We start from the raw sequence: 13,503 nt of genomic DNA on the forward strand, positions 1-13,503 counted from the left end.
TCACTCCTCCAAGGAGCCACATTGTATTTGTGTTCCCTTTACTTGAAAATTTTACAGCAAAGGTGATCAGATGGTCTGCAAGATTTTCATAGTGGTCCATGGTCCAAAAAGTTTGGAAGCCACTAGTGTGCCTTTTATTACAAAACCTTTATATAAAATAAATGTTCAACTTTGTTTTATTCTGTTTTTGATTCAGCTAAAAAAATCTAACTTTGCATCTCAGAATAAATCAGTTAAATCTATTCAATGCAATGTTTAAATTGGGCAGGACAAAAAAGAGCAAAATATGCCTATCGGTGTATTTAGAAAGTCTAGAATGCTTAAAAATAAAGGAATTCCTTTTCCCACATGAACAGAAATCATCATATGTATCTCATTATAACTGATTCTGTGTACCAGTGTTGCTTTTTCTTTGCTGTCCAAAGACGTCTATATGATCTTCCTTTAAAACAAGGTGATGATTTAGTTTTTGCAGAAACACTTGGTTAAATTAAAAAAGAAAAACAAACCAAAACAAACATCCAAAACAGAAATGGGAGGCCTGAAAACTGAAAGATCCAGAAATTATGATGACCACCGTGCAAGTGGCCATCTTAAGTGATTTTTGCCATTTTCTCCCAAAATAAAGGCTTATTAATATGCAGTAAAGAGCGTTCTGCTCTTCAGCTGATGGCCTGTATATCTCTTTAGCACGTGAAACTGCCTGGATTGGGGTGCAGGTTTACAAGGTTCATTGTGTTGGAGGCTGATTGGGACAGGCAGTAAGTTTTCTTTCTGATGAGCCATCTTCAAATAAGCATCATTACTAATCCATCAGTTAAGTGTTACAGGACATTTAAAGTGTTGTGGAAGTGGTTTTACTATTTGTAAGTGGATTTAGAGTGCAGCTGTTTGTTTATTTATAGGGATATTTGTCAAGGCTAGCCAGTCAAAAGGTATTAGGTGTGGCAGTGTTGAGTGTTGGCACGCGCAGATCCTCTTGTGGAGCTAGTTTTAAGTGCTGGTTTGTTCTGTGAGGGCGAGTATGTGAACATTATGTATTCATTATTTTAATACTGGGGTATGCATGACTGACAGTAATAATACACAATTGCATTGTTGAAAGACAAGTTCTTATATAGATCTTTCTGATCTGAAACCTAATACGAATGTCAGTATCCTGTAAAGAGAAACTTAAACTTGATCTGAATCCTAAATGTGTGGATAATGAAGTGATGTGAGTTAAAAAAAAAAAAAAAAGTCTGTCAAATGATTTTAAAGATGTTAGGGTCTTTGCTGAAATCACGCATGTGACTCCTGCAATCCATGCCAGGCTGAGAAATACAGTAAAGTGCTTTTAAGGAAGCATTTATTTATCCATTTAAAAATTGGTATCTTCTGACTACTATTGGTTGCCAAATTTGACTTTATTCTTATTAGGAGCTGTCCTAATGTGACTGGTAAATGTCATGCCAGCTGGTTAGGTCACTTTGATTCCCTTCTCCTTTGTAATGTAGCATCAGTCAGATATGCTGATAAATCCTGGAAAATAATTTTTTTTTCTTCTGCATGATGAGGCAATATGCAGATCATTCTTCATTTGGTTCAAACATTGGCTTTCCTGGCTTTATGTGCATAGAAAGGTTATAGTGCTTCTAACCCAAGGCATCTCCTTAGCACAGTTCAGTCATCACAGTGATGAAATTGGTATATCAGTTTAAAACTGCTTCTCCTGACATAGTAATATTTGTGAATGGAAAAAAAGAGAATAAGCAATACAACTGCAAGGCACTTTTTTTCTCACTATAACTGTGTCCACAGTTGCACTGGAATTGAGAGCGCTACGAAGAATGCCAAAATGAGCATTACGTTGTGCCTGACTGGGAGGTGGCTGTTTCGTTACTGTTTCCTGGCTTTCAGTAACTCCCCAAAGGCTGGGGTTTCGCAGCCTGGCTGAACCGGCATGGCTGGACACTTGGGCCCTGCCCTGGTGCTGCAAGATAACTGATTCCCGAAGGGAGCTCAACTGTTTTAACTTCTCTCTCTTTCCCCCTTCTCCTGGGTCGCCTCTTATCCAGGTCCATTTCCCCGGCGGCGGCTGCATGGCTGCCCAAGCACTGGCCCTGGCGCGAGGGAGGACACGGTGCATATGGCTCCTCTGGAAGGATAAACACGCTGGTGATTAGAGGGCTAGTGTGTGACTGGGTGTATTTACTTTACTGGTTCGCCTATGTATTTTACTGTCACATCTGATATAACCTACTGAAATAGATTTTTGCTTCAGAAAGTTATTGCAGTAGCCACATTTCAGGAATAGTGCAATGGTAAAGAAAAGTACTCGCATGTAGTTATGCAAATGCTGTGTAAAGACACTGCCCAGACAATATGTTCCTTACAGTGTTGTAAGCTTGGGGGTGGGGAGGAGCAATACAGTGGAAAAGGAGGAAAGGAGTTTCGTGTCCTCAAATATTGGTAAATGGGGAAAAATACATCTTCTAATTTATAAATACAGTGTATTCTAGTCCAAAAGGGAGAAACCTCTCTGAGCAGGAGGATGTTTTTGGTTTACGGAGGGTAGTCTCTTCAGTCAATAGAAATGAAATAGGGACCTGTAAAGGGCATTTCAGAGCAGGAGCCTGGTTTAGCCACTCCAAATTGCTGTGTAAGGGAGCTTGTTTCTCCCTACGGAGGGGGTCTAAGGAGATTAGCCTCGCTAGGCTAAAGCTGGCTTTTGTGAATACCCCCCGGCTTTCAACACCAAATGTTAGATGACTGATCTGCCCTGCTGACAGTAAATTAGTTAGTAGGGTGGGTATCATATGTCTCTTGCAAGCAGTGCAGAAAATGCCAGTAAGAGGAAGGGGTTTTAATCCTTCAGGTGAGCACTTGAATAAAGCATCTCTTGTTTAAAAGCGTAGTACCTGGTTTCATCAAACTGCTGCCTTTTAGTAGCAGTGTTTTTGTTAGACTGATGAATAATCTTTTTATTCAGTATTTTTCTTTTTCCTTTTTGTTTTATATATTTCTGCAGTGCACTAAGGAGATTAACTTGGGGTTTTCTCAATCTGCCAGCCAAGTCCTCTTCTGACTAGTAATACAAGACACTGGCTTTACACAAAGTGCAAAATCAAAGTTAGATTTTTTTTTTTAATTCCCTCTATCCACTTGGCTGCTAGTTTCCCTATTGTGTAAACTCAAGCTCCTTCTGCACAGCATTGTATCTGTGAGAAGCGTGCTATAAATTAGTCTAAATTAATTGTGAACAGCATTGGTAGGTTACCGGAGGTTCATTTGAATTTTTAAAAGCATTTTGTGCTCTAAAGAAGTCAAAGACAAACTGCAGTCAAAACAACTTCTATGTGTGTTCAGGAATTAAGGTTACACACTGTTCATGGCATCTCTTGAATAAGAGCTAGTTATGTTAGGAGACTTCCTATGAAGAAAATCTGAAAACTTTTTTTTCCTGTGTCTGTGATTGGTTGAATGTAGGAAGGTGGAGGAGTCGGGGCAGGGAAGGTCAGCAGAGACACTTTCACAATTAACTCCCTGTGCCCTCCAAAATTAATAGAGTTGTTTTGTATATAGTTGTAACAATTTCCAACACGAGTCCTCTTCATGGTATAAAACTGTCTGTCTGTCTCCCCAAGACAGAACCTTTAATGACACAACTTAACCAGAGTGGTTTATTTGTCTCTCTGAGAGGAGTTAGAATTGCTGGTACATATCTGTCTGGGATTTCCTGGACAGAAATGTAAGTGGATGTACCAGAAATTGGACAACTTTTACTTGCTCAAATGTGATGGAGAACAGCTTCTACATGCTCAGCAAGTCTATCACATCCCAAACAGTGGATCACCTGACCATGTGCTTTGTAATTAACCTGAAAAAAACACACCAAGACCTCAAACCCTTAAATTCCACACAGGCAAAATTTCTGTACACAGAAAGGTGATGTGTCTAAAGAAACTTGGGAAAATGGTAGTCCTTACGGGAATAAACTGTACTGCAGAGGAATCAGATATAGGCAGTTTAAAGTCCTATTCTATGGGACCAGGTTCTGTGTTAAAATTAATTTGATTGCAGATAAAAATTAACAAAATATGGTTTTTTTTTATTTCTTTTAGGAAATATTAAATATTGAAAAAATGTTGAAGCAGTGATTAATGCTATTGCATATTATAGTTTTTTGGAATATAGTTAAGATATACTCTACAGTGTACTTTGTTCTGCATGATAGCTTTCAGAGTAACAGAATTTCAAAAAAAAAATAATCATTTACCCCAAAGAAATTTGTTTCCTTTATAAATTAATAGTTCTCTGTAGCTAATCATTATTATTGAAGTTATGGTACAGAAATAAAACAAGTCTTATTGATTGAATATTTCTGTTCTTTCAATGGTTCATCTCTTTATTTAGTGAACAGAATTTGTGTTAAATCACACTCTTTACATTTGTATTTCATGCTGCAGACTTAGCAGGTGAGATTCCTACTTAAATCAATAAACTCCATTGGAGATCTTTACTGTTTTCATTTTAAGCCATGAGTACAAAACACTGGTATTCTTGTGTTTCTGTTCTAGTTGTTCTGCAGTGTTAAAGATGGTGAAGATTTCCAGTTGTTTGAGCAAGGTCATCGCACTGCGCACAAGCAAGAATCTCACACCATGGAGGCAGTGAGGCTGGTGGAGTTCAATCTGAAGCAAGTGCTCACAAAGCTCATGACTCACATCTTTGGTGATGGTAGGTTCTTGCACCTTTTTGCCTGGACTGCTGATGGGCAGGTAGGAATCCAGTCCTGTGAGACTGGTATGGCTGCATAATAAAAACAAGAAGGTTAGGTGTGATGTTGACAGCTTATATACTGAAAGAGCCATATCTTCTTTTTTTTAATGGGGGGTATAGTAATGGTAGGAGTCTTCAGTCTTATTCTTGACTGTTAGGTTTTTGTCACAAGTTTGGTCAAAGAGTTCCGTTCAAATGTCTTTTAATGTCAGAGTAACTTGCTATTAATTGACTTTTCAGCTGTAATCTGTTGTATTTTTATATTTTATGTTTTTTGTTGTATTATATACACAATTTTGTAAAATTACTGAGGAGAGCCCATCAGACAATACACACTCCTCTTGATTTTCCTGAATACTGGTGCACACCACATTGTGTTGAGTCAGGCATTTGTGAAGAGGTTTCATGTCCAGTGTGTCGGGGTAATATGGTGGGCATGCATACAGGTGAGGACACATGTCAGACCAAACTACAGGCTCACATGTGGCAGAGGACAGGTATTAGAGTAGATGCAATGTGTAATGTCAGTGTGGGTCTTGTGATGAGAGGCAATTCCAACCACAGCACAAGCCTATGCGGATGCCCCTTTCCCTTGCCTTCATGGGCCTCCCTTGTCCCAGAGGGACACAGCCTGACAGGTGCTGCCTCAAGGCAGAGAAGAGCTGTGGTGTCACACCTGGGATTGCATGAGAGCTGGGTGCTTCAGTGGGAGTGCAGTGGGCACCGAACAAATCTCACGCTAACAGCATGGGGCTTGACAGGAAAAGGCGTAGCTACATGCATGTGCTTTGCTGCCTCTGTGCACAAAGTGCCATGAGCATTATCCTCACACAAATAAATTAAACCTCTTAGCTGAGGGGAGGCAGTCTTTGCCAAGCTAGCACAAAACTGAAGAATATTTGTTGTTTGTTATTTAGAGTAAAATAAGGAAGGGTAATAAATGTCTGTGTGAAAGAATGAAATACTGTTCTCTCCTCAGAAATACCTGCTTTCTGTTTCTGTAGCTGAATTTATAAATGGCCTGAGTTAAAATTGCTGTGTTAATGCTATTTACTGGCAAGGAGGCTGGTCTTCTGAACTGATTCATTTTTTTGTTGAGGAAATGCTGGATAGTATTAGAATGCATGGGATATGCTGGCTACTTTCAAAGCTCTTTTAAGATGCCCACTGAATTTATAGCAGTAGTTCCAAGAGTGGATTGATGATAGTATCAAGTCCTATATATGACTGCTTGAATTTTCTTCTGAAATTCTAAAGCTGAATTTACAACAAAGAAAACTTTTACCAGTTTTTGTTCTACCCACCTGGAAAGAAATTTTGTTAACTTCCTGACTTGAGTTCTTCTTATGGTTGTGTTTTACTTACCAGCAGCCTTCTGAAACATACAAAATTAGGATCAAAGTGAGTAATAGGAAGAATGGTGTTTTTAGATCAGTGCCTCAGATGCTCGGAGTGCTGTTAAAGAGAGCATTTTCTGGGAGTTATTAGTGATATCTGAAACTTTAGTGACATCCTTCTGTGACTGTTGACAGATGCTGCACTTTAAGCTTCAGTATGTTGCCTATTATTAATTCTTCTAAAGTCTATACAGTGGCTAGAAATACATTTAAAAAAAATCTTAAATGACTGTAAACCTACAGGCTGAAAGTAGGTTCCTTCCTCTTATTGCGGAGCTTACTGATTTCTATGCCCATGCTGTTTTTCTGAAACACAGAGACAGGGTAGTGATTTAAATATGATTGTATCTTTTTTTTTTTCCCCTCCATTCTTGGAAATGTGAAGCCACCTCTCCTTCGCTTTCTTGATCTTCTTTTAAGAGGTCAATAAGAACAAGAATTTAAAGCAGTACCCACAGAAACAAGCTTCACACTGGACAGTAGACATTCAAGATGGGTGCAGTGCAAGGGACCTGGGACACACATAACTAAATTTGTCTCTTGACAGCTTTCATCTTTTAATTTTCATTTCACTCTCTGTTTTATGGTATGTTTTTAATTTAAAATCTAAGGGAGTTGAGACATGAAAGTAATTAAAGCTAAGAATGTATTTTACTGCATTTGTTGTTCCTTAGAAAAATTGTGTAATTTTTCTTCTTGTGGATATTCTGTAAAGCCTCATGTTCTATTAAAAGCAAAAATTTTATTATTTTTATACTTCAGTTGTATTCTTTACAGCCCATGCTGTCCACAGAATATCGCAGTTGTCACACGTGTTCTAGCTGGATAGCATGTGCATAGCTGCAGAAAGCTACTGAAATGTTGCATTGTAATAGTCAACTCTGTTATCCGTAGGTGGATTGTTTGGATTGTAGATTAGGTTAGATGCAAGTTAGTTTTGCATAAACTAGCTTAGGCCTGGAGTTCAAAACTTTGGATAGCTGTTCTTCTGCAGTGCTTTTCTGTGAATTTACCAGCTCAGGTCCATGATAGATTGAGGAACTCTGGAGTTTAACTGTCCATTTCACTAACTTTTTTGTTTTTTTTCATTGCATGCCAAATGTGTGTTGCCTTAAGCCTGGTTTACACAATATTTAGGGAGCCACTTTTGCTTTATCTGACTTATCCTGCACTATCAGGAATGCTGGGTACTTCAGTGTTGCTGTAAATGCCAGTAAATAATGTAACAAAAGTTGCTTAAAGATCACTAGGTTATGAAAGGTCAAAGACTTCATTAAAATCTGCATCTGTATTTATTCCCAAGGTTTGTCTGTTTATTTTTTCCTGGCTTTGCCAGCTGCAAAAGGAATGACATATATTAGAGAGAGGGAAAGGTCTAGTGCATGCAGTCGGTTGTCTTAAATTCTTGACAATGTAAGATAGTTCCTTTTATTACATTTTCTAATGGTATGTGTTGCCTAATTTTGCATTCTGCAAGTGATGTTCATTCCATTTCTTTCATGAGATCTTGCTGTCAGGGAGCTATTTCAAATATTCAACCTAGAGATCACCTTTCTTAATTCGTCTCTATTACCTACAGATACTGCGCACACTTTTTTAAATATAATAATTAACTTACACCTCCATCTCCACATTCAGATCTGTCAATGAAGTAATTGTGTCTTGTCTGAGTTAACTTGTAACCAGGGTATGCAAGGTTAACGAGGTTTAACAAGGTTTTAGTTTTCCTCCCGCATTAGGTCAGTCTTCCCCAACTCCAGTTTTTTCTCTAAGCCTTCTGTAGTTTGCCAAAAGCTTTCTGCACCCTGAGAGATTTGGAAGTAATCCTGCTGAGGCAAAGGGAAAAGAATTACTTTGTGCTGGTTCTGTGATTTGTTGCTCTGCATAAACAGGCCAAAATTCACTCCTGTTCCTTCTGATTGCAGACTTAAAATTTGCTGCCCAATATCATATTTTTTGTCGTGACTTCTTTAGAATTGGGGAAAAGTCTAGATTAGAAGGGATTTCTGGAGATCATCTGGTCCAATGTTTGTTGAAATCAGAGCCTTAGATTAGGTTTTTCATGGCCCTGTCAAACCAGGTCTTGAATATGTCCAGCAAGGAAGATTACAGCACTCTTTTCGGGAACCTACTCCAATAGTTAATTGCTTTCATGATGAAGATTTTTTTTTCTTGCATCCAGACAGAATTTTCCCTGAAGCAGCTAGTGCCCATTGTCTCTTGTTGTGTCACCATGCATCCTTGTGAGGAGAGTACCTTCATCTTCTCTATAACTACCTTTTAGGTATTGGAAGACTGTGATTAATTCCCTCCCTCTCCCCGCCAAGTTTTCTCTTCTCTAGGCTGAACAAAACAGTTTTTTCAACCTTTCTTCATATGTCAAATTCTCCAATCCTCCAGTCATCTTGGTGGCCCTCCACTGGACCCTCTCCAGCTTTTCAATGTATTTTTTTGAATTGGGGGGCCAGAACCGGACACTATTTCAGCTGTGGCCTAACAAGAGCCAAGTAGCATGGAATAATCACATCCCTTGATTTGCAGCCTGTACTCTTACTCATGCAGCCCAGGACATGGTTTGCCTTCACTGCTAACTCATGTTCAGCTTGCTGTTTCCTGGGACTCCCACATCCCTTTTGGCAGGGCTGCACCCTAGTCCGTCAGACCCTAGCCTGTCCTGCAGTTTGGGATTATTCCATCCCAGTTGCAGGACTTGATGTTTATCTTTGTTAAACCTCATGCAGTTCTTTTTGGCATAGTCTTCTAGCCTGTTGAGGCCTCTGTGAATGGTGGCTCTTCCTTCTGGCTTATCCACTTCTCTTCCCAGTTTCGTGTCATCTGCAAACTTGGTGAGGGTGCATTCAGTCTTGTCATTCAGATCATTTTATTGAGATACTGAATAGTATCAGACCCAGCACTGACCACTGAGGAAACCTGCTTGCAACCAGCTGTCAGTTTAACTTGGAGCCGTTAACCACCACCCTTGAGCTTGGCAGCACAGCCAGTTTTCTGCCCACCTAGCCAGTTTTGTGGTTCACCTATCCAGTTCATATCTTACCAGCTTGTCAATAAAGATGTTCTGGAAGACTGTGTCAAAAGCATTGCTAAAATCAAGGTAAGTAATGTTTACAGCACTTTCCTCATCCACTAAGCAAGCTGTTTCATCATAGAAGGCAATCAAGTTGGTTGAGCATGGTTTACCCTTGGTAAGTCCATGTTGGTTTCCCAAATCACCTTCTGTGCCTGGAAATGGCTTTCATGAGGACCTGTTCCATAATTTTCCCAGGGACTGAACTGAGACTGACTTTTCTGTAGTTTCCCAGTTCTTCTGTATTTGCCTTTTTGTAGGTAGGTATAGTATTTGCCCTCTTTCTCACTGGGACTTGCCCTGATCTCCATGATCCTCAGTGATATCAGCCAACTCTCTTAGCACCTTGGATGTGTCTCATCAGCTCCCGTTGACTTGTATATGTCCAATTTGTATAGATGGTCCCTAACTCAACCCTCCTCTACTATCAGTGGTTTGCCATTTCTTTGTTGTTGCTTCTTGAAATAGAGACTTCGGGGCTAGCTTTACCTATGAAGACTGAAGCAAAAAAAGCATTGAGTACCTCAGCTTTTTGTGTCATTTGTAACTAACTTGCCAGCCCCATTCAGCAGCAGGACCTACATCTTCCTTGTACTTCTGCTTGCTGCTGACTTCCCTGTAAAAACCTGCCTTGTTGTTATTGGTGTCTCCTGCCAGTTTGAGCTCCAGCTGGGCTTTTGCCTTTCTAACTGGCCCGAGCAATATTTCTATTTGCCTCTTTGGCAAATAGCCTGTCCCCTTTTCCATCTCTGACATTTCTGCTTTGCATTTGAGTTCTCTCCATAGCTCACTGTTTAACCAGGCTGGTTTTATGTTTTGCCAGCTCCTTTTCCTGCTTGGGAGGATGGACTGCTCTTGTGCTTTGAGAAGGCTGTCTCTGAAAGTCTCTCAGCACTCCTGAGCTGCTTTGCCCTCCAAGGCAGACTCCCAAGGGATCCCTCCTAATGGTTCCCTGAGCAAGCTGAAATCTGCTTTTCTGAAGTCCAGGATCTTTATTTTGTTACTTGTCTTCCTCACACCCTGTAGGATCTTAAACTCTATGATCTTAAGATCACTGCAGCCAAGGCTGCTGTTGACAGTTATGTCTTCAAACAAATCTTTCTTATTTGCAAGCAGTAGGTCTAGGTTTCTTTCTTGTTATCTAATAACTTTTTCTTGTTCTCTTCCTCAGGTGTACTACTTTCCAAGGACCGTTTTCCAAACAAATTCTCATTTTGCTTTTTGCTGACATTTCTGAGCCTTGTACCTCTCCTATTGTTTCTGGTGTTTGCAGTAAATTCCAAGTGTATTATAATGAACACATATAACTAGCAAGCTGTTGCTCTCATTTCTATCTCATTAGGGAAGTTGTTAAATAAGACAGAGCAAATACTAACTCACAAAACATAGCTTTAATTGCCCTTGCCCAGCTCACTTGTGTCTCTATAGTTTATAGTTCATTTACTTTGCTTAACAGTGCCCTGAGAAATATGTATCATATTTGGTTTATTCATGGCTAGGCTCAGGAAATGAATGTAAAGCAAATGAGAAATTTTGACTTTAATGGAATCAATGATCGCTGCAGGAAAAAATGCTATGAAGATCCAGTGATCTTTGTGGAGGAATCCACAGGCATATAAAATTGGATATAGCTTTGCACAACTTTTATGTCCTTTAAGCGATCAGTTTCTGAAAGTGATTTAAACCTTATTTAAGGTGTCCAGCTGTTCCACTGATGCTGGTGTAACATAAATGTGTTTTCTTCACAGTTCTTTGCTAAAGGTCCTGTTTTTACATAAGAATGTTTTTGCTAATAAGGGATGCTAAAGTCCCCTCAACCCCTCACCTCCCCCCACCCCCAATCCTCTGTCCAGAATTGTACCTGCCTTTCTGCTTCTACAATTGCATAAACTTAAGATTTTGCATGTTGGGATATATAGGAAGAGGAAAACATGTGAAATACTGAGCAATTTTTGCTGTGAAAGTACTGCTTGTTTGGATCTCTAGGAATTGGACACTTGACTCCCAGCAAGTGAGATATGAAAAGGTGTGCACTGATTTCCTCCTCATCTCAGGAAGTTCTGCTGGCAAAATGCTGACTGGGAGATAGAAATGTCTGTCTCAAATATTTCAACCCACAGCAGTCTCAGGCGTGGGCTGCCATCATTTGCGTGTCACTCATGGCAATAGAAATGCCTCACATCAGGCAGTGGATTATGGCCTCATTAGTGGCCAGGTGGCATATGCTAGTTGGCATATTTGGGATGTTTCCAGGTAGTTGATATGCAGTTGCTGAGCTGCTCATCCTGTTCCTCTGAAGAGGACTGCCTTTATGATCAGATCTCTCATCATCCTGCTAGGGGAAATGAATGAACTAAGCAGTGGTTATTTTGAAAAGCAGATAAATTTGTAATGAAGTCAAGTAAAGTGTTAAAGGGCTTTGAGCTCAAAGTTAGTCATACTGATTTTTGTGGGGGGGGTTGAAGACATGCCCCTAAATTTTTAAATTATGTTTTAATATTTTCATTAGATTCTTTTCAAGAAAGTTTTCTCTTCCTGGTTCACATTTTTTAATTATCTACCAAATTCCTAGACACCTATGAGAGATGGCAGGAGGATGAGTAAAGCCATGCTTTAACTAATAGTTCCACTGTTGTTAGTTTCCATTGAATAGCCAGTGAATGTATTTAAAAATCAAACACATTGTTCTGTTCTTTCTTCTTCTAACTCTGTTGTAATGACATCTCCTTGGCAGAGTGCTCTGAGATCTATGAGTGTAAGGAGTTTTTTTTTTTTAAAAAGAGATTATTTATTGAGGGCTTAAGGGTCTGGCTAATAACTTCTGAAAAACATGAGCTAAAGTAGGTTTATGGTCAGCCATCTCCCAACTGTTATAGTGAGATGAATTAGCTGAAGTAATGAAGTGCAGAATACTTAGGAACTGCCACACTTCTCAAGTGGACGGGTTTTAATACCTTCTGTGCTCAGTAGCTTCCATTCTGCAAATTTTCCCTTTTTCTCCCATAGAATCCTTCTGTAAAAATAATCCTTACAGGAACAAAGAGAATTTCTGGTCAGTGAAGACCACCTGGGTCTCTGGCTTTGTTGCTTCTCTGCTGTGGCGTAGCAATGGGCTGCTTTAATGGTGTGGGGTTTTGTTTTGTTTGTGTTTTGTGTGTGTGTGTGTTGGGGGGGTGCCTTTGGGCAAGCCTTTTTCATTATGGGACTCAATTAGACTAGCACTGACAGCAACTAGCTTAGCTTAATGTCTGATAACACCCTTACTTTTGAGTGCAAGCTACATCCAATTCCTTACCTGGATTCATTACTTAAAAATAGCAATAACTAGCCATGTTTTCTTTACTCATTGGAGACGTGGTGCTTAGACAGTTACTGCTGAACATTTATCCATGGAAGAACTCCCATGGACATTGCGACGCAGTAAACTGAGCTCATGTCCTTTGCTAATATAAATAATCCCTTTGAAATAATGAAATTAGTATGTAGCTGATGATCAGACATTTGATTAGATTCTGAATTCTGTTAAGTGTCTCTGTTTTAAGTCAGATTTGCATGTCTTGGCCTTCCAAAATTTCTAGAAAAAAATCCTTTTTGCCAGGTTTATATAGAGTGTAGTCTGAGAAGAAATAAATTAAGCCTAATCAGGTAAATTATGTAGGACTACAGAAAGTCTTTTGTGTTTTAATTTGCTGAGAATGAGCAATGTCCTTTATTCTTTGGGAATATGTTGAGCACCAAGACAATATTTTGTTTCTAAATAATAAATGTACCCATTTATTTTGTGACAGTCAACAGAATGCTGTTAGAAGGCTTAATCTTGCAGAAAGCTGAGCACCCTGTGCTTTTCAGTAAAGTCTTACACAGCCCAAAGTCTTAAAGAACACTTGAATATAAAATACAGAAATATTTCCCAATTGTCCTGGATCCTGTATGAATAAAATTATTGTGTCATATGGGCATATTTATTAATTTAGAGAACAGGTGAAGGTCAAATTTGTTTCTTCTTGGTGGATTTGTTTTGATTTGTTTTATTATAGGTGTTTGTTTGTTTGCTTATTTGCATTTAAAACAACTGTCCCTTGAGAAAAATACTTATGTGCATTAAAATTCAAAATAAAAAATGATCTTTAAATGTTTTTATTTAAATTTCTTTTAATTAAGAATGAAAAGCAGAGAAATCCTTTCTTTTTTTTCCCCCAGAACTTCATTTTGAAGTAAGCAGAGGATTAAAAAGAAAACATCATCAGAATGTTGTTATTG

General features: G+C 39.0%; 1 protein-coding gene across 13 annotated transcripts in view; it reads left to right on the top strand.

Annotated features, from left to right (window-relative positions):
* The window catches only part of FARS2 (phenylalanyl-tRNA synthetase 2, mitochondrial), a 288,914-nt gene that overhangs the window by 67,077 nt on the left and 208,334 nt on the right, over positions 1 to 13,503 (top strand). For all 13 annotated transcript variants that reach the window (XM_067290815.1, XM_067290813.1, XM_067290818.1 and 10 more), the window contains one exon: positions 4,560 to 4,719. In XM_067290815.1, the coding sequence (XP_067146916.1) occupies positions 4,560 to 4,719 (160 nt within the window). The remainder of the gene's footprint in view (positions 1 to 4,559; positions 4,720 to 13,503) is intronic.

Source organism: Apteryx mantelli, chromosome 2, assembly GCF_036417845.1.
Source record: "Apteryx mantelli isolate bAptMan1 chromosome 2, bAptMan1.hap1, whole genome shotgun sequence".
Taxonomy (NCBI): Eukaryota; Metazoa; Chordata; class Aves; order Apterygiformes; family Apterygidae; genus Apteryx; species Apteryx mantelli.